General features: G+C 37.6%; 2 protein-coding genes and 1 long non-coding RNA gene across 3 annotated transcripts in view; 1 reads left to right on the top strand and 2 right to left on the bottom strand.

Moving 5' to 3' along the window:
* npdc1a (neural proliferation, differentiation and control, 1a) overlaps positions 1–2,450 on the bottom strand; it is a 31,964-nt gene extending 29,514 nt beyond the window's left edge. Inside the window, exon 1 of the mRNA XM_067424774.1 lies at positions 2,108–2,450. Coding sequence (XP_067280875.1) covers positions 2,108–2,219 — 112 coding nt within the window. The 5' untranslated portion in view covers positions 2,220–2,450. The remainder of the gene's footprint in view (positions 1–2,107) is intronic.
* Positions 2,410–18,405, top strand: LOC137047177 (uncharacterized). Its single transcript, XR_010899164.1, has 3 exons — positions 2,410–2,550; positions 2,739–2,791; positions 17,236–18,405. It is a non-coding gene; the product is annotated as an uncharacterized lncRNA (long non-coding RNA).
* si:ch211-282j22.3 (ER degradation-enhancing alpha-mannosidase-like protein 3) lies at positions 7,843–25,857 on the bottom strand. Its single transcript, XM_067424773.1, has 20 exons — positions 25,190–25,857; positions 22,337–22,382; positions 22,019–22,119; positions 21,463–21,502; positions 21,244–21,356; positions 20,897–21,050; positions 19,084–19,218; positions 18,879–18,984; positions 18,649–18,746; positions 18,412–18,537; positions 14,625–14,708; positions 14,401–14,484; positions 14,073–14,197; positions 13,818–13,983; positions 12,018–12,169; positions 11,822–11,942; positions 11,051–11,227; positions 10,791–10,956; positions 10,522–10,713; positions 7,843–9,593 (listed from the first exon to the last, which is right to left on the bottom strand). The coding sequence occupies exons 1-20, from the start codon at positions 25,333–25,335 to the stop codon at positions 9,403–9,405; spliced, it is 2,523 nt and encodes an 840-aa protein (XP_067280874.1). The 5' UTR covers positions 25,336–25,857; the 3' UTR covers positions 7,843–9,402.
* Between the last annotated feature and the right edge of the window lie 20 nt (positions 25,858–25,877).

Genomic DNA, 25,877 nt, shown 5'->3' on the forward strand with positions numbered 1-25,877 from the left:
TAATAAACTGATTTTTTTTTGAAGTGCTGCCTTGGCAACTAACTGAAATGAATAAGTTCAAGTAACTTGAAAAAAATAAAGCTAACAGAAAACTATATAAAAATTAATAATGACAAAAGCACAAAAGAATGAATAAAACTTGCCAATTCAAAATATTAATAAATACTAGTTTATAAGTAATACATTTATAATAAAATTGATGTCAAATGTAAGTATAAATAAAATTGATGAGACTTTCTGTGACTTGAGCATAAACATTAAATATTATAATTGTAGTTGTTTGCTGATTAACTAAATGGTGTTTCATAGGTCGTGTACACCAGAAAACTGTGAAAACACTCATTTGAAAATGAACTTTAATTTGCTTTGAACAAGAACAATCCCACATAGAAAAAGGATTTATAGTGACTGATCACATCTAAATTTTTCAGTTGGCCAAATTGAATTTCTGTAATGCAATTTTTACTTTTAATTTTTTGATGAAAAATTTAGACGTGATCAGTGATGTGAATTTTTTGATATTTTTATATAGTGTACTAATTTCAGTAGTCCACTACGCCACTGAGATTAACTAATGATATTTATAAAAGTGCTCCTCAAACAAATAGACCAACTGCGTTGTTTTGTTCACCTGCACGAAACAGGCTTGATTATCTACACACGCTCTGGTCACCATCTGTGTGAAATTACAGTATGGCTGGCGGCTCTAACTGAGGCAATCAGATAATCAACAGCTTTGGGGGGGGCGTTCACACTAAACGTGGCAGCTCTTTTCAAAAGTCACGCTACTGATTAACAAACAATCTACAATAGAAAACATGCATAAACACACGTTAACAGCTCTAGGAGATGAGATAAGAGGAAGAAAGAGAAAAAGAGCCCTTTATTAGCCTTTGGGCATGTTACGCCACACTGGAAACCTTTTAGAGCAATATGTTATTTAGGGGGAAAAAAATGTGTTGCTGGATAAAACCATAGAAGTCAGAGGTGCTCATCATGCAGATCTGTGTCAATAAAAAAAGCAATTGTGAAAGAGAGTTGTGCAGTGTCCAGCTGCTGTAATTCCCACAAGGGTCTGAAAAAGAAACTTGATAATCTCCGCTCATGTTCTCTATAATTGCTGCACTCACATCCCACATTCCAGCTCACACAGACCACAATGGACCTTTTAGACTATTAAAATGAACGTTCAAGAAATCAATCAGACATTGGCTCGATATACATAGAACAAATGAGCAAAAATATATACTTCCTTCAAACATTTTTCCAATAAAGTTCAAATGAGACACCAGGTGCTGAATATGAGCACTTCAAATGAAAGCATTTAAATGCATAACACGTATGACATAAATAAAAATAAATAATGTATGACAACAGCCTCTGATTTAAAAACAAAAAACAAAACGATGGTACCGTGTTTGCTAATTATTGGATGATCTAAAAGTAATTGTAACAAAGAAAAAATAAAGTTAAGTTCCACCTACTGTACAACAACATGACATCAATAATGAATATGTTGGTTTTGGCTTTGAAGTGTAAACATTTTAGAAGCAGGCAAATACATTAATGCCTATATATTAAGCTGATATTATACAATATCAACAACTCTATCCACCAAAGGGTTCTTAACCATAAAAGTGTTTAACAACACTTTAACATAGGAGAGGATCTCAATAATTAAAAACAGGGAACACAACAGGGAAATTACATCACATTTTCCTTCATGTTTGTTTCTCCACTTGTTCAACCGGCTTAGGGTTTCTACAGTCTGAATCCTGTTTATTCTAATTAGCATATCTACAATTTCAAAGGTGTCATAAAGAATGACCCACAAGTCTAAACTAAAGCAAGTATAAAACTACTTAAATTCACAATCAGCTTTGGAAATCAAGGATATAGGATAACATTAAATTAAACTTCCATTTTACCACTTTAAATCGTATTTTCTTATCACAGTCCATGAATTAGCCTACATTCAGAATTCATTATTATATTTGTATTATATTATATTATATATATTTATATACAACAATATATCTAATATTCCTATACTAGCTCACTAAAACTTCTGTGCTACCACCAGGCAGACAGACAAACAGACACTTACCCGGAGTAACGTTACTCGCATCGACGGCGGCAAGGATTACGCAGATCAAGACCCCGGGTAGGAGGAGGGAGGCCCGGCCTCCCCGTGCGGTCCGACTCCGGGAAAACAACATCCTTCGCTGCGCTTCTCAAGTCCAGGACAGCAGATAAAAGCTCCGGAGTGTCATTCCCTTGTCTGTGTGGGTCGGATGGACGTACACGACTGAGAGAGACAAACCGTTCCGATTAAGGATGAAAGCGTCAACTCAAGAAGAGCGTTAAGCCGCTATCCGTGTGGTACAGAGCTATAGATAGAGGAGATAGATTGCGGCAGGAGGGAGGAGGAGAAGGAGGACCTCCACTGATAGACACGCTACAGGAGAGATTAGGACAGCTACATGCAGCAGCGGGAGGATGAGTGAGCTCGTGACGCAATGACGCTGACGTCGGTGCTTATTCTCTCAGGTGAGGGAACACATTCTATTAATAACAAAATAAAGGAGTTTTTCAGTATAACAATATTTTCACACTATAAGTTGTCACAATGGGAAATTGACATTAACATTATAGTAACCTATTTTAGTCAAATGTAATCAATTTTAAAGTAGGCCTAAGTTTTAATGGGTAAAATAAAAAATATTTTTTTCTTTCAGACGGTTTGATCCAAGAAGTGTGTCCAGTGTGTGTAAACAACCAGCCTATAATGGTAAAAATAAATCTACTCTTACATAGGGAGAAGGCCCATGACTGGTGACGATCTGCCATAGCATCTAGAACAGATAGGCTCCGATAGGCTCCTGCCACAGAATTCCACCATTTTTGTTTTGTAGTAGCTGGAGATATCTACATTGTCTGTGACAAACAACAACAAAAAGCATTATAAATGTTCTGTCACTGATGTACCAACAGACAAGTCTCCATATATTCCCGGGTCATTTCTCAATACCAAGAAGGCCTACGCGAACTTCTGACTTGCATCCTTGGTATAGTCACATCTCCGAAAACGCCATAAAATGTTCAAATAGAAGCTCTTTTTATAAATAAACCACAGATTTGAGCTTTAAACAAATTCTCGCCAGAAAAGTCTTAAAATTACATTTTGTGACAGTACACTGTAAAAAAAAAAAATATTGTTTTTTGTTGGTTTAACTTAAAAAAGTAAGTAACCTGGTTGCCTTAAAATTTAGAGTTTACTGAAATTAAAAATTTGAGTTGATACAATGAAGGAAATTTGTTCAAAATATTATTGTATCTGAACCACATATTTTTTTATGTGTTTTTATAATTCATGAAAATAGCACTATTTGACATGTTTCACTGCGTCATCAGAAATAAAACACACACAATTACCCAATATGCTTACAAAATCTTTTAATAATCTTTTAATAAAGATTTTCGAATCTCAAAAAATGTTAATTAAATTAACTCAATATTTTAATTTCAATGTTAAGGCAACCAGGTAACTTTTTTTTCTAAATAATTTTTTTACAATTTAATTTTAAAATTACATTAGGTTTCTCATCTGCTATTGATGCTTGTTGGTTGGTGCGAGATGCATTCTGGGATACCTGGCTGGTTCAATCCACACAAGTCGCCTCTGGATGCATCCTTGATTAAAGGGGCGGATCAAGGACACATCCGGGGATTTGAACTGTTCTTTACTAACTTTGAATCGGAAAAGGGCCCCGGTGTAGTGACAAATTGGGTCCCCCATACGGTGGCCGACACAGGACAAATATAATTACATTGCTTACAGATCGTTCACTCAGATCCTTCTAGCAAACGTCACCTTTTCCACCATAAAAAGATAGTCATTTGACAAGGCTATTCATTTATATATATATATATATATATATATATATATATATATATGTGTGTGTGTGTGTGTGTGTGTGTGTGTGTGTGTGTGTGTGTGTATACAAAAAAAATTTAAGAGAAAAAAAATAAGACAAAAAATTACAGATTAAAAAAAAAGATTATTATTACAACAGGGAAATATACATAAAGGTACATTGATTTTTTTCTTCTTTAAACCTTTAAACCTTCAAGACGGGTGAAATCAGATGTAACAATGAATGTGAGACTTTTTTGTATTTTTAGAAGTATGAGTCACTGCAAACCAAATAGATTCAAGACATAGAAAATTAATAGCCTGACCAAGTGTAACTCTAAATTATAATGAGGCATACAAATGTATAATTTCCATGAACATGCTATGGTATCTAACTGAGTGAGGTTAAATTTAAATGTTATTCGATACATGGAAAGAGATATGTAGAGTACACTCACCTGTGGATTGAGCCAGACTTAGAGAATGCCCAGTAGAGGGCGCAGGGGAGGCCTGAGGGCTGAGGCTTTGCTAAATGGCGTCCCCTGTTGATAATTTTTGGTAGTACCAACTGCAAAAGCACATTTTTTATTCAAAGCATATTTCAGATTTAACGACGATACAAATTTTATCTGTGATTTAGCAAATAATTTTGAACTCCATCTTTTAACATAACTACATAAAAAAAATCTTTAAATAATTAATCAGCCCCTAACAGCTGTACCTACTAGGCTAATGTAATACAGATTTTAGTCTTATGGTGGTGGTGGTAACGGTGGTAACAGCCAGGGTCATGTTTGGCCAAGGCGCATTGATGCACTTATTAGGGAGCAAAGACTGGCCCATGTGGTCTGATCATACAGAAGAGGTATAGCTCAAATTGCTCAAGAAGTTAATATAATGCTAGTTCTGATAGAAAGGTGTCAAAATACAAAGTGCATCTCAGTTTGTTGTGTATGGGGCTGCATAGCCACAGATCAGTCAGGGTGCCCATGCTGACCCCACCTTTGAAAACGCCAACAGTGGGCACGTGAGCATCGGAACACGGAGCAATGGAAGAAGGTGGCCTGGCCTGATGTTTTATTTTACATCATATGTATGGCCGGGTGAGCGTTGCTTACCCGGGGAACACATGGCACCTTTTCATGGAAACAGTATTCCTGGTGGTTGACCACTCGACAGACCAGGACTGTTGGCAGCAAAAGGGGGACCAACATAATATTAGAAAGGTGATCATAATGTTATGCCTGCTTGGTCTATGTACTGTATATTATATATATATATATATATATATATATATATATATATATATATATATATATATATATATATATATATATATATATATATATATATATATATATATATATATATATATATATATTGTTAGGGGTTAACAGCTTATGACCCAGGACCAGTAGTGAAGAAATGAAGACAAAGAGTTAGGATTGCAATTATTCAAAAGAAAAATGTACTTAAAAATAGTTTGCAGTTTCAAAAGCAGAAGCCAGCTTCAAGTCTCACAAGGAGTTCGTAGGCCGCGCTCCCTCTCTCACCGTCTCGTTGCCTCGGCCTATCGTACATACAATTGTCCCAATAGTTATACCGTTTTCAAGGTATTATCCACATCATTACTGCAATGTGGACGGTTCTGATTGGCTTCATGTCAGTTAATCTGATGCACGTTTCCATAGACGTGTCCCTTTTTGATGCTTTCACCCCTGAATTAGGCCCGTAGTGACCTTCCAGGTCTGGAGCAGGTGCCAGCTAACCCAGAACAACAAGTCCAACTCTCTTAGGGTGCCCATTGAACACCATTCTCAACACTGATCTGTAACATAGAATATTGCGCACATACACAGATACACAGTCTCTCCAAGGTTGGAGCTGATTAAGCTCCAGTTCTAAACATACTGATAACGTGCTTTTTCTCAGTAAGAGGGACACACAATAGTACAGGCAAAATTCATCTCGACTTTAGTGTTTAAATAAAAGGAAATATAAAAGGAATAAAATATAATAAATTAAATGAAAGACAAATCCATATTTCATCTCTGGAAGCCAGGCAAAGTTAGCAAACGCTGTCACTGCACTCCTGACATGTGAGAGATATGTGGTCCCTCAAAAATCCAAACACACGACCTTATTGCAAGTGTTTTGTGACACGACACATCCCTAGGCCAGACCCTCAGTCACTCCTCAGAGACCAAATATACAGTTTAGAAAACAAGAAACTAAAAGCAAAATCATAACTGGGAAGAATCATTATAATAATAAAGGAAGATAAATATTGATTAAAGTTTTGATTATGAAGTTAATTAGGATATAAATATATACAGGCATATTGAAGCAGCAGTGGATTTCAGAATCCCCTTTCAATATATATATATAGGTCCTTCTCAAAGGAATTGCAAATGTGATAAAAGTTCATTATTTTCCATAATGTAATGATAAAAATTAAACTTTCATATATTTTAGATTCATTGCACACCAACTGAAATATTTCAGGTCTTTTATTGTTTTAATACTGATGATTTTGGCATACAGCTCATGAAAACCCAAAATTCCTATCTCAAAAAATTAGCACATTTCAGAAATGACTGCTTGAATGCGGCGTGGCATGGAGGCGATCAGCCTGTGGCACTGCTGAGGTGTTATGGAGGCCCAGGATGCGTCGATAGCGGCCTTAAGCTCATCCAGAGTGTTGGGTCTTGCGTCTCTCAACTTTCTCTTCACAATATCCCACAGATTCTCTATGGGGTTCAGGTTAGGGGAGTTGGCAGGCCAACTGAGCACAGTATTACCATGGGCAGTAAACCATTTACCAGTGGTTTTGGCACTGTGAGCAGGTGCCAGGTCGTGCTGAAAAACGAAATCTCCATAAAGCTTTTCAGCAGATGAAAGCATGAAGTGCTCCAAAATCTCCTGATAGCTAGCTGCATTGACCCTGCCCTTGATAAAACACAGTGGACCAACACCAGCAGCTGACATGGCACCCCAGACCATCACTGACTGTGGGTACTTGACACTGGACTTTTTGGCATTTCCTTCTCCCCAGTCTTCCTCCAGACTCTGGCACCTTTTTTTCCCGAATGACATGCAACATTTGCTTCCATCCGAAAAAAGTACTTTGGACCACTGAGCAACAGTCCAGTCCTGATTCTCTGTAGCCCAAAAGTGGCTTGACCTGGGGAATGCAGCACCTCTAGCCCATTTCCTGCACACGCCTGTGCACGGTGGCTCTGGATGTTTCTATTCCAGACTCAGTCCACTGCTTCCGCAGGTCCCCCAAGGTCTGGAATCGGTCCTTCTCCACAATCTTCCTCAGGGTCCGGTCCCCTCTTCTTGTTGTGCAGCGTTTTTTGCCACACTTTTTGCTTCCCACAGACTTCCCACTGAGGTGCCTTGATACAGCACTCTGGGAACAGCCTATTCGTTCAGAAATTTCTTTCTGTGTCTTACCCTCTCGCTTGAGGGTGTCAACGATGGCCTTCTGGACAGGGTCGGGTCGGCAGTCTTACCCATGATTGCGGTTTTGAGTAATGAACCAGGCTGGGAGTTTTTAAAAGCCTCAGGAATCTTTTTGCAGGTGTTTAGAGTTCATTAGTTGATTCAGATGATTAGGTTAATAGCTCGTTTAGAGAACCTTTTCATGATATGCTAATTTTTTGAGATAGGAATTTTGGGTTTTCATGAGCTGTATGCCAAAATCATCAGTATTAAAACAATAAAAGACCTGAAATATTTCAGCTGGTGTGAAATGATAAAAATTAAACTCATATTTTAGATTCATTACATTATGGAAAATAATGACCTTTTATTACATATGCTAATTTTTTGAGAAGGACCTAGAGAGAGAGAGAGAGAGAGAGAGAGAGAGAGAGAGAGAATTTTATATTATTATAAAGATTACAAAAATGAGACAGTAGGGCCATAACTTGATTTTAATGGCAAGTACTAACATTTCATCAGTCAATACAAAAACAGCTATTAAAAAGACACTATAAAAATCTCATTCCGTCTCAGCAACAGAATATATTCATCACTTTGGCCCTCGATAACAAACATCATCTCAAGTATTGTATAGAAAATATCTTAAGAAATAAATATAATCCCAACTGATCTGTATTATGCCCACACAATGAAGTAAATCAGTCATAAGCCCTTTGTGAAACAAGAGGTACACAGGTTGACATCCTTTTGAGAACAGCCATCAGCAACATAACACAAGATGTGCATTGTAATTAAGACTTGAAATGGAAAGGTTTTGGGCTGATATAACCGTTCTCCACATGCTATGAAGAAAAAGATTGTATTGAACAATTAACGTTTAATACTCTTATTTTAATTGACTATAGAGTCTGAGCTACGTTATGGCTGTGCGAGACAAACTTGCATCACAATGAACATTCAATGCAAAAGCTACTTTAATAATTATGATGCATTTTAAATATTCTAAGACAGTGATTTATAGAAAGCAATAATCTCCAATGTGATTGCATGTGGGACAGTGGTGGTTGTCATATCTATATTGTCATTATCACCCTGCTAAGACACCGTACCCATTAAATATAATTCTCTTTGAACACTATAATATCACTATATAATCTGTCTGTGTCCTGGGCCTTTATGACACACGCATTACAACGCATGTTTTGTGGTAGAGGAAAGGCCAGCTCTCTCAAAAATCTTCCTTGACCAGTCAATGCATACAGGAAGGACGCATGTAGGCGCCCATGCACGCAGATTTAGTATTGGCACATGATGAAATGCACACAATCTGTGACTTAATGATGAAGGCACTGTACATGCCTTTCAAACACACATACAAACATGTTCAAGTCATAGGTCACTGATTTCCCTGATGTTTCTGTACTGAAAACATGGTAAACTATGTCATACTGTATCATTCTCCCTCATATAAACATCTTCTGTAATGACTACAACACTGTTTTTTGGGGGTGGGGGGGTGTGTGTGTCGGAGGGGTTGGTCATGGAAGCCCTATGTTTAAGGATTTCCTGAAGACTTCAAGCCACTTCAATTTTGAAGACAAAAAAAAAAAAGAAAAACTCACAGGACTGAGAACCTGTTATCTGCTGTAAAAGAAAGACAAAGGAAAACATTCAAATAAGGTCTGATTCACATACATTTTTGTGAGAGAACATCTTGTACACCTCTTTAAATCCAAAACATTGATTGCTTTTCAAATGTAGACAATTGAGAAGAATCGATTGCAACTACCACCATATCAGAGAGACAAAAAGCTTCGCAACATCTCTGTGCAGATCAATATAGTTCCAACTACGCAAGATAAGACCGTCTTAACAGAGGGCGATTTCTAATCCCCCCGTGAGGATCAGATGGTACAGTCCAGGCTTAGCATAAATATTCACCATAGCAAAGCCTGCCTTTTCTGATCAGAGGTCAGTGACAGGAAGCAATAGCCCTGCGTTCTGCAAAGGGAACGTGGTCGCGGATGATCCCACTGTCAGGGACTGTTCTTAGGGTCTTTCTGCAGAAAGGTGCAAGTCTCCTGGTTATCCTCAGTCAACGACGTGGCCTCAGTGCTGGTCTCGCTTTGCTCCAGGACCAGCTGGATGGTAGTTGTCTCTGTCTCACCCTCAGTAAGCTCGCCTTCCTTAGCAAGACGGAACTTAATATTTAACTTCTCAGGTTTTTCTACAAGGAAATAAAAAAATAAATCAAACAAACTTGAAATTGGAGTGAACAGGAACTATGTACAAAAACACAAACCAAAACCTGTACAAGATATACAAGACAAAATACATGTGTTATTTAGCAAATGGTTTGTGAATAATGGTGGATGAATTTAATTGTAAAGAATACAATTTGAAGACTTCAGATGCAAAAGCCTCTAAATCAGTCTGATGTTTTTCTTTGAAATAAGCATTTTTGTCAGGCTTCCATGAATAGGTTTCTACCTGAGTACTTCTGAATGGGCTGAGGCTGGGATTTAGTGGGTTTGAAGTGAAAATATTTTATGAACTTGTATTATATGCACTCAGTATCGACATCTCATTTTTGACCAAAGTGGCTTTTAGAGGCTTTTGCATCTGAACTCTTTATTTAAAAAAAAAAAAAATACTACTTGATATATTTTATATAAATCGTGTGTGTGTGTGTGTGTGTGTGTGTGTAATATGAAAAAAGAAAAGATAATTAAATTAATAACATTTACATGTAATAATTTAAATTAATACTTTAATTCAGGAAGGACATTTAATTGATCTCAAGTAAAACGTAAAGACATTTATAATGTTACAAAAGTTATTTATATATAATAACCATTATTAATAATTGAGCAGCAATAATAACTGACAATAATTAAGCAGCAAATTAGTGATTTTTGAAGGATCATGTGACACTGAAGACCGGAGTAATGGCTGCTGAAAATTCAGCGTTGCCATATACTATATTAAAATAAAAAAAGTTATTTTAAACTGTAATGATACAATCACAATACTTCTGTTTAAAAAAATCTAAATGCAAATATATAAAAATCACATTGTTGCTAGCAATTTTTCAGAAATCAACAAATGAAGAGTATGTGTAATCCATATTCAGGAGTTTTAGTCTGATCAAATACCTTTTCCCAGTTGTTTCTCTTTGGGGAGCAGGAGAACGTCCACATTGTGATGTTCTTGCAGAGCGGCAGTGAGTGTCGCGCCCTCCTTGCTGAAGAGGAACACCAGGGGAACTGTGATGTCATCTGTAGGTTCTCCATCTCCAACCATCTGAAACAGTGGCGTCTCAGAACTGCTGCTCCCCTCTCTGTGATCTATGAGAACATTCAAAACCTAAGAGTCCAGATTCTAAGACAGTGCAGAGAAGAAGTAATATTACACTAGATCTCACCAATGAAGATGACTCCGATGGCTCCTGCTTCCTGCAGGCGTCGAGCTTTAGCAGCAAACATGCACTCTCCTCTTAATGCCAGCGCTATGTGTCCCTGCAGCTCTACTGCATTCTCAATGTAACCACACGCCGTATAAGGAACACTCTTCACAATGCTACCTTTCACCTTTGAGAAAGTCAGAGAGGAGACAATAATTAAATAATGTTAAATGAATGACGTGTCCCTAGTGAGGTCAAGAAGTTTGCATTGGGTTGCTTACCCCATGCTCTTGTTTGGTAAGATCCACTCCAAATTTTGCAGGACCAGCCGTAAGGACTGTTCGACCCAAAAATGGAGGGGAAATGAGCTGCACAATCAGTGGCATCACTTCCTCATGCTCAGGGGTTTGACTCACCTCAGCAACCAGCTTCAGCTTGTACACACCCTTCTGTGAGTCCTATTGAAAAAGAGACAGATAAATTAATTAACTTACATACCAGAGGGATAAAAATCACAGATTGTCCAGAAGTCTATGATTAATAGACTAATTAAAAAATATTTGATTTAATTGAGATAATGCTGAAGTACAAAACAAAAAATGTATATATCTATATATATAAAATGTATATGTTTAGTATGTATGTTACACACACACACACACACACATATATATATGTAGATATAACATTAATAAATGCTACAATAGTATACTGTGACATGCAGGGTAAGGCTAAGAGTCATGGGAACGGAGTGAGTGCTAATGTGCGCCACACCGGTCTTAAGTCCCACAGACGCATTCTGGAAGGATAAAAGGAGGGACAACCATGATGGACAAGACAGGACCCCGCCTGGACTGTCATTGTTTTGTTTTAGTTTATGCGGCAGTCGTCCGTGAGGGGCTGCCCCTTTACTTTCGTTTTGTTGTTTGTTTTAGTCATTATGTTTAACGTTCATCGGTTCTTGTCTCCTCTTTCCCTGAACACAAACCATGTATAAATAATACTAAAATAACTAGTTGGTCTACTGAAATCTATCATTCTTGCAGATTCACCTGAGATGCCAATCCTCGGCTTGCAGAGATCAGCTCAGTGAGAGGCGTCAGAGAGATACCCATGCTTTTCAGAAACTCGACTGGCTCCAGGCCAGTGTCATGAAGAGGCAGTTCAATCCCCCTGTGTTAAAGAAAAAGAGAAGTTAGACCCTTTTCATTATGCTGCTCTATGCTAAACCTGTAGCATATGACTCACCTGACAGCTGAGGCTTGCTGGGCTCTTCCCACGCCATTGAGGTATTTATAACTGTCCCTGATAGTTTTGGCGAAGGTGGGGTTGTTAGGGAACAGGGTTTGAGCACTGGGGCACGAATATGAAAACAAATCATCTTCATGAGCTTGAGGTTCCTGAAAGATACACAATGATGTTGTGACTGTTTAGCTATGTTTCCATTGACATGTTAATGCAAATTTTCGGATATAGCAAAAAAAGAAAAGAAAAAAAAAAAGGATGGAAATTCCAAGATGCTATTAATCTTATAATGGAAGAAGTTTTACTAAATGTATTCCTCGATGTGAACTCATGTGACATTGCCTCAAAAGATCATGTGATTTGATAAAAGACTAATCTCAAATGTAGTTTGTCATTCTGAAATGCCTGAGCCAAAGTCTGTCATCAAAATACTTTTGTATAATTACCTCCCAGACCAGTCTCACACAATTGCATTACCGGACATTAGGCTTCAGAATGCAAGATAACATGACAGCATTTGTTGTCTAAGGTGCAAGTTATTTTATTATTATTATTTATTAAATATTTATAATTTTAAAAAAGTGCAACTGTGGCTTCCCTGGTTGCAACAAGTTTAATTTTTATTGTCAATATTATGCTCCCATTTCCTAATTTTTATTTCCAATATTTCCATTTTCTTATAAATTTAGCTGGAAAAAGGCTATTGTATACAAAAGAGAAATTCACATTCACATTTTAGAAATCTTTAAAACAAAAGTCTATGGGCCTGTTTACACCTACTAACTTTTTGCGTTTTTACTGATCACATATCTATCTGATTTGTTAAAACGGTTCCATTTACACCGCAAAACAAATATAAATCCTATCTTCAAGTCCTGCGCTATATGGAAATTTAACGGAATTCCCGTCAACGAAAGCAACAGATATGAGCTGTATTTTATTTATCATCAGCTAGTTTCAAGATCAAAGACCACAATAGGAGAAAGAGCATGTAATATGTCTTTTGTCCACTTTCAACCTCTTCTGTCTATGGGTGGTGAAATGTATAGGCTTTTTTTCAGATCTTTCGATCTAGTGCACAAAATAAGCTTGCGCAATTTAGATATGAAACGGAAGACGACGGAAAAATAGTTGTTCGAGCGCATTCGACTACATGAGTATCTAGACTACGGAAGCAATCCGATCAAATGCATTTTCGACTACCTCTGGAAATGGTCGAAAGTGGACAAGCTCAAAATATTTTAGAGCCCATTCACACCAGTATTTAGCATTGTCCACTTGTGATCCGATCGACCGAAATGCATCTTAATACCAGGTTTAAACAGGGTCGTTGGTCATTTTCACAATAGCAGCTTAGTTCCAGGTGGGGCACAGTTCACATGAAAAATTAGTAATGTGAAAGCCGCCATGCGGACCCCGGTGGTTACCGAACCCTAGATTACCTCAAGGAGGGAAGTGGTCTGAGTTTGGCTGCATTCAAACTGTTTCGTGATTTGAGTGAATGTGAAAGCAACACCAACTTGTGCACACTTGGGAATGCTTCTAAGACCACCTCTTGAAGTGGTTTGAGCAATCAAATTTAAACCCATCTCAAAAGCACTCTCAGAGGGCATTTACTGGACTTTTCACAATTTAATAGCCATCCGATTAGAGAAAACGCATTAAGTGACCAGGTGTAAACATACCCTATGTAACAAATAGAATCCTTATAGGATTTTATGGATCCATAAGAACTTATTCCTATGACTGACTCCCAAATTATGTTCTAGACCGTGCCATTTGTAGAAAAAGTTGAGCTCTTACTGTGTTGTTGGTATGGCAGGAGGGCTTTGTCGTTGATAGAGACACTGGGAGCAAATGAGCCTCAGTAGTGAAAATATAGTCATCAATGTCTATAGGCAACTGACTCTTTTCTGAGAAGAGCAGGTAGAGATACTTAAACATCTCAGCCAGGAAGAAGGAATCCATCCTTGAGATAAACAACCACAAATAATTGTACAACTACAGTATAACCACTTTAAAATGAATCCAGATAAAGACGACTAATAGGGCTCCCACCTGTCCTCATGCGTTCCTGTCCTCACATCCTGTACGGCAGCGAAGCCGCAGGGGACTCGAGCGTGAGCATTCAGCTTCTCCACTATAGATTGGCCCACTTTTAGGTAGTACGGATCACCCGTGGCCTAGGAATGAGGTGGAAAATGTTATTTAATAACACTGAAGACAGACAAAATAACTAGTTTGACAAGACAGTGCAAGTCACCTGTGACCCTTAAGCTCTGTTCACATTGACAATGGATAAATCTCTTCACTGTTGGTTGCTAGCATTAGTAAAGGAATTCTTCTTCAACTGCTGTATTCAACTGTTATCAGGTGGCATACTTACTTTGTAAAGGAAATATGTGCTCTCAGCAAATTCTGGTCTCAACGGGTGCTGCCCCCAGTGAACTCTGAACTCAGAGGTAAAGGCCTATTAGACAACAGATCAATTGTAGGCAAAGATATATGCAGGATTAGTATTAAAAAATACAACAAATTAGGCTGTGATCTCTGTAGATTGAGGATATTTAGGTTTAAGTGATTGTGTAAATGCAGTCGTTCGTTAATTACCTCAGGGAGAAAATTGTGCTGTTTAGTCACTTGGTACAGCATCTCATGTGTCTCTATGGCAGGTTTCAAGTCTCCTCTCAAAACCTGAAAGATATTTTGGTATATTTAATTAAAATGTTCACTGCAAAATTACCTATTTGTGATTTTCTCTTTGCAGTCCACATGCCAGCTCATGGATTAGTACAGAGAATATTTACTGAGCATAAATATAAATGTACGACAATGAAAAAGTCGTTTATTAAAAGTATTTCATTAAGTGTTTACCCGTATTTAGTTTTAATTATATACACCACTTTTATTTTTAATAATTGTACTACTTATATTTAAAAGCAACATGATAATGTGTTTAATTTCTTAAGTTCAAATTTTTCATCTTAAATTTAGATTTTTATTTATTTAAATTGCTGAATTTATTGAAATTTATTTGAATTGTATTCGTTTTAGTTAACAGTGAAAGTGTGGATTCTGAAATCCACTGCCGCTTCAAAATACCTATACATGTATTTGTATGTATGTGTGTATGTATGTGTGTATGTATATATATATATTTATATATATTTATATATATAGTCCATTCATTACCAAGATTATTAATAATTCCCTCCAGGCTGGCCATGTTCCTTCATCTCTTAAAACTGCTATCATCAGACCACTTCTGAAAAAACCTACTTTAGACCCAGATGTTAATGACAACTACAGGCCCATCTCCAACCTCCCATACCTCTCTAAGGTGCTGGAAAAAGTTGTTGCTGCACAGCTTCAGGTCCATTTGGAGCATAACCATCTTTATGAGAAATTTCAGTCTGGTTTCCGCTCAGGACACAGCACAGAAACAGCTTTGGTCAGGGTCACAAACGATCTTTTGATGGCGGCAGATGCTGGTTCCCCATCCCTTCTCATCCTCCTGGACTTAACTGCAGCTTTCGATACAGTTGACCATAACATCCTCCTTCACCGTTTACATTCCACCATTGGTCTCTCTGACTCGGTCCACAACTGGTTTTCTTCTTATCTCACTGGGAGAACTGAATATGTTGCGTTAGGAGAAGCTACATCCCTGTCACACAATGTCACCTGCGGTGTCCCTCAAGGCTCTGTGCTCGGACCCACCCTGTTCATACTCTACATGCTCCCCCTTGGCCGTCTCATCAACCGGCATGGGATTTCTTTTCACTGCTATGCTGATGACACTCAACTTTACTTTAGGACAAGTTCATCTCCCTCTGCTGACCTCACACCATCCACTTTGATCACTTGCCTGGATGAGATAAAGGCGTGGATGAAGCAAAACTTTCTGCAGCTAAACAGCTCCAAAACTGAAGCTATCCTAGTCGGCACTCCACTTCAGGTCCAGAAGTCCGTTATCACCAGCATTGCTTTCTCTGATCAGGTCATTCCTCTTTCCACTTCAGTCACGAATCTGGGGGTCAGAATGGAATCACAGCTTACTTTTGAAGCGCACATCAAACACCTGTGTAAGACCTCCTTCTTCCACCTCAGAAACATTGCCAAACTTCGTCCCATTCTATCGCTGGCTGATGCGGAGAAGCTTGTCCATGCCTTTATCTCCTCCAGGCTGGACTACTGCAATGCGCTCCTTATTGGCATCCCTAGCAAAAATCTCCAGAGGCTGCAGTGTATTCAGAACAGCGCTGCTAGGATCCTCATGAGGGTGCGCAAATACGACCATATCACCCCCATTCTAAAATCACTCCACTGGCTTCCTGTGTCGTTCAGGATCGAGTACAAGATCTCTCTCCTTACCCACCAGTGCATCCATGGTGATGCTCCCTCCTATCTCAAGGAACTCCTCACCACACAAACAGCCACTCGTAACCTCCGCTCTGTTTCGCTGTATCGCCTCAAAACTCCCACAGCCAATCTCCGTACTATGGGGGATCGGGCCTTCTGCTCTTCAGCCCTCAGTCTGTGGAATGCTCTCCCTGACCACCTGCGGACTCCACAGACTATAGATACTTTTAAGCGTGGTCTTAAAACCCACCTTTTTAGCAGAGCTTTTAATTGACTTTTAATTGACTTGCTACTTGTTTAATTTATTTTATTTTATTTTTCGGTTTTATTTATTTATTGTTGTTGATTGTTTTGTTTTTGTTTTTAAATTCTGTAGCACTTTGAGATTTTGTTTAATATAAAGTGCATTATAAATAAAATTTATTATTATTATTATTATTATTATTATTATATATATATATATCCTAATTACATTTATAATCCAAGCAATAATAAATATTTATCCTCCTATATTATAATGATTTTGTATTGATTCTGTCCAGTTATGATATTAAATCAATAGAACCACTGATTGTTTGTTTCTTCATATATGTTTTCTAAAGTTTGTATTTAGTCTCTGAGGAGTGACTGAGGATCTGGTGCAGCTTGCTCACTTAGCCCAGCTTCCAGAGATGAAATATGGATTTGTCTTTCATTTCATATATTTTATTCATTTTAATATTGATTTTTACTGAAACACTAAAGCATTATGGTGAATACTGTCTGTACCTCTCACTGAGAGAAAGCACATTATCAGTATGTTTTGGGAAACCTTCTGGTCAGGACTGGAGCGTAATCAACTCCTGTGTATGTGTGCTAGTATTCACAGATCAGGAGCTGTACAACTGGCATCCTAGGGCGAGTGACGGGATGTTTTGGACAAGCTGGCACCTGCTCCAGACCTGGAAGGTCATTATGTGCCTAATTCTGGGGTGAAAACATCAACAAGTAATCTATGGACACGTAAATCTGATTAACTGACAACGTGTGGACATTTATTTTGACTATATATTTTCTCTTAACCAATCAGAATAATTCAGCCTGCAGTAGTGACTTGGCTAGACCTTGAAAAGAGAATAACTGTTGAGAAATTGTATCTATGAAATCTGTAGAGAGGGAGCATGGCCTACAAACTCCTTGTGAGACCTGAAGCTGGCTTCTGCTGATGAAACGGCAAACTACTATTCAGTTAATTTTCCCCACACTTCCTGCTGCCAACAGGTGGTGCATTGACTATAACTGAATATTGGCAGGTATGTGCCTTCAGGCCAAGACTCTTATCAAACATGTGAAGTTTAGGGCAGATTGGACAGTGTATGGCAGAGTTACGCCAACAAAACGTCAAATTTTGTCAGACCACCACAGACATGGCCATCAGGGAAAACTCAAGATTTTCACAATTTAACATCTCTATGACCATTAGATTAGACTGGCCAAATATGATGTTGATCTGATTAAATCTCCAGGAGGAGTTTGTTAAAGTACAATGTCTGGAAATGGCAGAAACTGCAAAAATTTGCTGAGAAAATTCAAAATATCTAAATTTTCTGTAGGGTTTTAGATTTACACCCAGGGTCTTTTTTGTTGGTATTGGGCTTTTACGTGTCTAACGAATTTCCTACTTGTATGCGAAACGTAGCGTGAATGGCGCTTGATGAATTTTGTAGGTGGCGCTATTCAGCCATTTTGCCACACCTAATTCTGAAACCCATATTAGACAAAAAATGTCATTACTTCTCTTCTGACGCATGGGCAAGGTTTCATGAATTTGAGCATGTTTAGGCCCTCAAAAATGTGATTTATTTTGGAGAATTATAATAATAGACTAGTGCGCTCGGGCCCTAATGATGTAATTCCTATTTTAAAAAAACTAAATAAAGCCAGTAGTCAATTTTTACTCTGTAAACATTAGTCTATTGCAGCAGACCGGTCATGTAATTTATAAAACATCTTATTTCCTCAGGCAACATAAAATAAAGAGGATGAAAAAGTGAACCTGTAGTCCAGGAAAGAAGGCGAGCAAGGAATCCATCCAGCTGCGCACATTGACGGTGGGGTTGTGCATGTGCACATTGAGCAGAAGAGGAGGTTGGCTGATGTACTTCATAATGGCACTGTAGTGCTGTCACCATAGACAAAGACAAAGTCACATGGGCAGATAATAGATGAAATAAAACAAGCTCTGTTTGACTAATAGAGGTTTGATTATTTCTGGAGAATAAAGAGTCCTTACAGTGTTGAATCTCTCAAGGTACACCTTGTCACCGAGAAGAATATAAGCTTTCATCAAGTATTCATAATAAGAGTCGATTCCAGCGCCAACACCGCTATCTGTCATGAGAAGCAGAGCAGGTACCGATGTGAATATCGTCTCTATTAGAGCCACAGTAGATGTGTTAAAGTGGATGAATGGGGTGTTTTTTTACTGTGCAAAACAAGTAACAACAACAGAAGGGGCCTTACCCCTGCGAACCCAGTCTCCATTGTGGATGTTGATCACAGTGCCGACAAGGTCACTTCCTCTTTGCCTCTTTTCCCAGAGGACGTCCATAGCTTTCCTAGCGTGTTCCTTCATAGATGCAGGTTGAAAAACCTTCTTAGCACACACTGTCTGGGTTTTGATCTTTTATTGGTAAAAAAAAAAAAAAATTCCTTCCTGGAAATTTACCTCAAATATCGTGTCCCCAGACATTCGACTGAGAGCTGCAAACTCCAAAATCATGGTCCCTGCGCAAGCAGTGCAAGTGTCTGACTCAGTGCCTGTACGAGAAAGGGGGTTGACGACTCCATAGCGCAAGTTTACCTGAAGAACAAAATTAAAATGCCTAAAATATATTATATATATATATATATATATATATATATATATATATATATATATATATATATATATATATATATATATATATATATATATATATATATATATATATATATATATATATATATATATACATATATACACACACACACTGCACATTGAAACAACAAACTGTTTTCAGGAATTCAAAAAGCCAAAGATGCACATGGTGCAATTGGATCCATATAATATTTCACTCCAAAATGATTACCAATTTTTTTGTATAGTGATTACACATATTTCCCTTAAATACTTTTTTTGTTGTTGTCATTTTAATTAGCATACAAATCTTTTATTGCTATTAGTTTGTTTGTATATTTTGATTTTGAGACCGCAATATATAAGCAAAGCATTTGACCCAAATTAAAGGATAAGTTAGTTGATTTTCAACCAGCTTCGAGCTTTTTATTGTTACAATGTTGGAAATATATGTAAATTAACCATGTGATTTTTGACCTCCTTAGGGATTTTAGTAAACCTGCAGATCGTAATTCAGCATTTTTACAATGGACTGGTAAATTGACAGAGGGGAGGTACCAAAATTAAAGGTGCATTATGGGTAATGGAGTTTAAGAAAAGGGAATGCCACAGCCATTTTTCTCTAGTCATGTAGGACGTAGTCTTTACAATGGTAAACACTGTATAAAGGTCCTAGATCATGTAATCTAGACAAAACTCACAACTGTTTTATGGAGTTTTTGTCTTTTTGGAAATACTTTTCTTCAGCTGAATAATCAGATTAAAGGGTTGGTTCACCCAAAAATGAAAATTCTGTCATTAATTACTTACCCTAATGTTGTTCGACATCTGTAAGACCTCCTGTTCATCTTCAGAACACAAACAAAGATATTTTTGTTGAAATCCGATGGCTAAGAAAGTCTTTCATTGACACCAATGTCATTTCCTCTTTTAAGACCCATAAAAGGCTACAATAATTTAAGTTAATTATTAATAGTTTTTGTATGCAAAAAAACGACTTCAATAGTGATGGGCTGATTTCAAAACAAAGTTTTTAACCGCTATGAATCAGCGTATTGATTAATGATTCGGATCGCATGTCAAACTGCCAAACTGATGAAATCACGTGACATTAGCGATCCGAATCATGAATCGATACATTCATAACGTTCAACACTTTGTTTTGAAATTGGCCCATCACTATATAAGTCATTATTTAGTTTTTTGCGCACAAAAACTATTCTCGTCACTTCATAAATTATTGTAGAATCACTGTAGTGAGATGGGCTTTGTAACGACGTCTTTAGTGCCTTTTATGGGTCTTGAGAGAGGAAATGACATTGGTGGCAATGAAGGACTGTCTGAGCCATCGGATTTCAACAATATCTTCATTTGTGTTCCGAAGATAAACAGAGGTCTTACGGGTGTCGAACGATATTAGGATAAGTAATTAATGACAGAATTTTCATTTTTGGCTGAAATAACTCTTTAAAAAAAGTATGAGCATCTTCGATTCTAAGCCTCGTTTTCATCCCTGTGAAATATTAAATATGGCGCTACCATATTTAAGGTCGATAGACAGCCCAGGTTTACCCCTTTTAAGTGCTGCAAATACAAAGAAAGATCAAATTATTCAACCATCAGTCAACAATGGCGGAGTTACCCGAGGATAAGGAAGGCCACTGGTGGTGTTAAAGGCAGGCAGGAGGCGGTAACCCAGTTCTTTGGCCATATGTAGCAGTTCATCTCCGTACGACTGCATCCTCTCTCCACGCTGCTTTAGAACAACTGCCATCACATGTGCACCCAACAAGCCACTGGAAGAACAGAGAGAGGATTTGTCAAAGATGTGAAGTTTAATGGGAGCATGAGAATATAGCCTGAAAACCTTATATTATGTATATATTTCTGATTAACTTTTAAATTAAATTATAGTATTATAAATTATTATAAGTGTTATAAAAACAAAGATAAACATATCCAAAGCTAGAGAACCATCATGATCCGTACCCCAGCACACGGATATTGGTTTCAAAGACAGAGACAACTATGTCATTGTCCAGTTTGACATCTCTCACTGTCATCTTCACAGCCTCCTCAAACTCATCCAGTTTGTTTAACAACTGCTCAAAACACATGAAACAACAGTTTAAAAGCAACCATTAATAGTGTCTTTCATTACATTCATTTTGTTTTTACTTCCATCAAATCAGATAAGATTTAACTCACCACAAGGGTATCTAAACTATCTATTAATGTTAGAGAGAACCTGTAAAGAGAAAGAGAGGTTGTTGTTAAACTCACCATTAAATCAAAATGGAATATTTCAGTATTTATCATAAATGATTTAGGTACACATCATTATTTCTTTTAAAATCGCATGCCCTCGTTAATCCAAATAACTCGCTCTAGCAGCGACATGTCTTCTCTTCTCTATCACTCACATGAGATCACAGCAATAGCAATCCACAACCATCCAATCTATTCCCAATGGACAAAATCAAGTCCTGCCCTACATATTTTCTTGTCCGACAAGCCATTTCAATACGATTGCAACTTGTTTCATGCCGACTTTATTATTCCAAAGAATTAAAAAAAAAACTGTTTCAAATGTCAATTTTTAAATCAATCTTTGGAACTCAATATAGTACATATATATAGTTTTCAGTCATATTTTGAGAATCTAAAGTATCATATTATAAGGCTCATGTGTGGCAAATGTAAATGAAAAATGGACTTAAAATGTATTTATCATTTTGACAGAATCATTGTGAGCTCGACTCACTTTCCCAGAGAGTCATCAATGTCCCCTCGATTGGGTTCCAGCCCTCTTACCCTCCCTTTACAGCTGAGGGGCATCAACTCATCTGCTGGGTAGGCATAGTCCTGACAGAGGACAAAAGAAAGAATTACACATTTTCTTTAGCAATAACATGTTCTTTCCATAACAAATGAAATAGAGGAATACTAAAAGTAAGAAGATGGCCTCTAATAGCAATTATTTAGCTACAAAAAAATACAAGCAAAAAATAAATAAAAATCTGAATGTTCAGAAAGAAATGTTTTGAATTATTGACAGTGGGATCTGGGTATTTACACTCACCATATAACTGTTATAGGCGTGATCAAACATCTCAAGAATCTGGTCCCTAAAAAAAACAAACAAACAAAGTTGAGCAAACAGCATGTCCTCTTTCATATCGCACTGGGAAAAAAACTAAAGAAACTAAATTCAACTGCTGTGTTAACTGTTGCAGAAGTCACCAACATTCACGTTTTAAGGTATGCCTTCCTAATCCACATTAGATTTTTTTTTATATACATTATCTCACTGCTATATGTGATTGTGTGTGTGTGTGTGTGTGTGTGTGTGTGTGTGTGTGTGTGTGTGTGTGTGTGTGTGTGTGTGTGTGTGTGTGTGTGTGTGTGTGTGTGTGTTTATGCACATATATAGCTTAATAGTTTAGGGTCTTTTTTTACTTTATTCAAAACGAATGCATTAAACAGATCAAAAGTTAAAGTTAAAGACATTTATAATGTTACAAAAGATTTCTCTCAAATAAATGCTATTCTTTTGAACCATCTATTCATCAAAGAATTGTGAAAAAAAATATCCACAAAAATGTTAAGCAGCAACTGGTTTCAACATTAATAATACAAATAACAACAAGAATATGGAGAAATATTCTCAAGCAGCAAACCATCATATTAGAATGATTTCTGAAGAATAATGTGACACTTATGGGCTAGGCAACGTGGGGGAGAGGACGCTGGCGTCGTCTGTTCGCCGCTTCTCCACCCACAAATGATCATGTTAATGTACTATTAGATTTAGATTTTATTTTATTTCCTTATGTTTGTGACTAGTCTAACAGTCAGAGCTACAATTGGGGCTGTTGCTGATTGCTGGCAGCCACTGAGAGGACGTTGTTCCTCGTTTCGCCGTTTTCCACCACTTCTAATGTTTACGTTTGAATTGCTGCGGTTGGTTGGTTCTGGTTTGGTGGACATTTGATGTTTCTCGTCGCAACTGCTCACTGGTGGTCTCCCTTGGGCTTAAGCTGCATGGTGGCTGAAGTTTGCACCGGGCTAGCGTCATCTGGGCCATCGTAATCGGCGTCCGGCATGATGTTGGGATGTTCCGCTTCTCGGCTGCGCCGCTATTCCGTCTTGCATTGCGGCGGTGGAGCGGCTTGGACTTCTGCGCCGACCCCGGTGTGTCCACAGAAGTGCCCGAAAAAATGTTCTGCCTCCTGCATGGTGCTGCGGCGATCCCCATCGTTTGAATCGATTTGAATCGTCATGAAGACCCATCATCTGGTCTTCAGCTGTCCTGCCTCGGCGATGTCATCGGGACACTGCCGCTGGGAGAAATCTGAAACATGGAGTGGACCACAGTGTGCTGCGGAGCTAACAGAGACTTCCACCATCAGCTGTTTTCTGTTCACCATCAGTTCTGTTTCTGTTCACCATCAGCTCTGTTTTCTGTTCTGTTTTCTGTGTTGGTTGATTGTTTGTAGTATTCTATATTTTTACTTGTTATTCATTTTTTGTTGTTATCCCCCCCCCCCCTTTGTTGCACTTTGAGATTCTTCGGAATGAAAAGTGCATTATAAATAAAATCTATTATTATTATTATTATTACTTAAAATTGAATTAATGGCAGCTGAAAATTTAGGTTTGCCACAGGATTAAATAACATTTTGAAATTTTACACTTCTTTTGTAAAATTTGTCACTTTTTTTATTGTAATATTTTACAATATTACTGTTTTTACTGTGTGTTTAGCAAACAAATAAAGCATTGTAGAGCAAGAGACAAGAGAGAGCAACCCCTGGTACCACCACCACTGTGGCTCTAGGGAAACTGGAAGGTGGGCAATATACATTTAAAGCAGGTGTATGTATGTATGTATGTAATATGTATGTGTGTGTGTATATATATATATATATATATATATATATATATATATATATATATATATATATATATATATATATATATATATACGGCACATTTAGTGCAGCAGCTGGGGCCACAAGTCATATAAATGTATATGAATTTCACATCATAGATTTTGATGATTTTGACTCACAATAGTCAAAATCATGTGATCAGCCTCCTACAGCAAACACGCTGCTGAAGTTTTATTTGAAATCATTCAATGTATGCAGAAGTTATAACACTTCCTGTTTTTTTCCCCACCATAAATGTGTTGCCTCACCATGGCCAAACCGTTTGAGATATCAAATCCACTTGCAATTTAGCATCCTCCTCAATGTCTTGTCTTGATGCTGACTGAGACTGGTTGCGATCGCGAGACATTGGAGGAGGCTAAAGGAATAGTTCCTGTATGAGTTTCTTTCTCCTGCTGAATACAAAAGCAGCAAGCAAACAGTTGATGGGCCCCAATGACTTTCATGTTTGCTAAGCCATATTCTTCAAAATATCTTCTTTTGTGTTCAGCAGAAGAAAGAAGCTCATACAGGTTTGGAACAACTTGAGGGTGAGTAAATGAAGACAGAATTTTCATATTTGGGTACACTATGCCTTTAACTATCTCTTTGTGCTTTGTGTCTGAAGCAATCATCTCCAGTTCAAGCAGAGCACAAGACAAAACCACTGAAAACAATGAGGTCATGTATGAATTACAACAACATGAACAAGTAATTGGTTTACTAACATAATTAGTGTCAGTGTCAGACAAAACCAAAATGACAGGGAATTAAAGTATACATGTAATGTTTACCCTCACATAAAGCATTACAGTGTGCCATCACCCTTAGGCATTCACAATTTGAGTATATAACAACAATGTTTGCCTAATAGGTTGGAGTCAGTCAAATATGAAATATACAATCTTATATGTGCACATACCAAATAGTAGTGAACTAGCATAAATCATCAAAATAACCATGTAAAAGCACGTCATACCAGCACATGCAGTTAAACTCACCTGATTTTGGACTTTTCCTCTGCTGTCATGGCCTGTCCATCTTGACCAGTGACTCCAATAACAAAGCAGAAGATCATCACAGCTGCCAGAGCCATGACAAAGCCGCCACAACCGTGTGTTTCTATTCTGATCCAGTTAACCCCCATTTTAATTGGTATTTATTGAGGATATGCTCCTTTAGCCCCTTTAAAATGGATATATCCCCTTAAGTATAGCGTTCTAAGTTACCTGAAAACTATAACGTTACCTCCAGAGGCCTGTCAAACTTTAATCACTTTTTATAATTTCTATTAGTTGATTTAACATACCTGTCTAAATTGTCGTATTAAATAACCGATTTGTGAATCAAGTGTTTAAGTACTTTGGATTTCTTTGATTATAACACTGACTTAAACCAGATTGCCTAACGTTAAGTTACCTGTCGAGCTAACGACGGCTAACTAGCAAACATTTGCCCACATATGTATTTCCCAGCTTTACTTTGATCTCTTTAGCCCCTCTTGGTATTTCTGGACATATATCCTGTCGAACTGACTGCGCCCAGCTCCTAATAATATCCATCCCATCAAGATTTAGCCCCTCATTTCGATAAGTTTTGATTTAGCCGACTGATGATCCAGCCTTATCTGGGCGCGAGCTGATGATTTCATCACCAAGAGCCGTCGGAGTCGGACACAGCAATCGGTAA

Source organism: Pseudorasbora parva, chromosome 18, assembly GCF_024679245.1.
Source record: "Pseudorasbora parva isolate DD20220531a chromosome 18, ASM2467924v1, whole genome shotgun sequence".
In the NCBI taxonomy this organism is placed as follows: domain Eukaryota; kingdom Metazoa; phylum Chordata; class Actinopteri; order Cypriniformes; family Gobionidae; genus Pseudorasbora; species Pseudorasbora parva.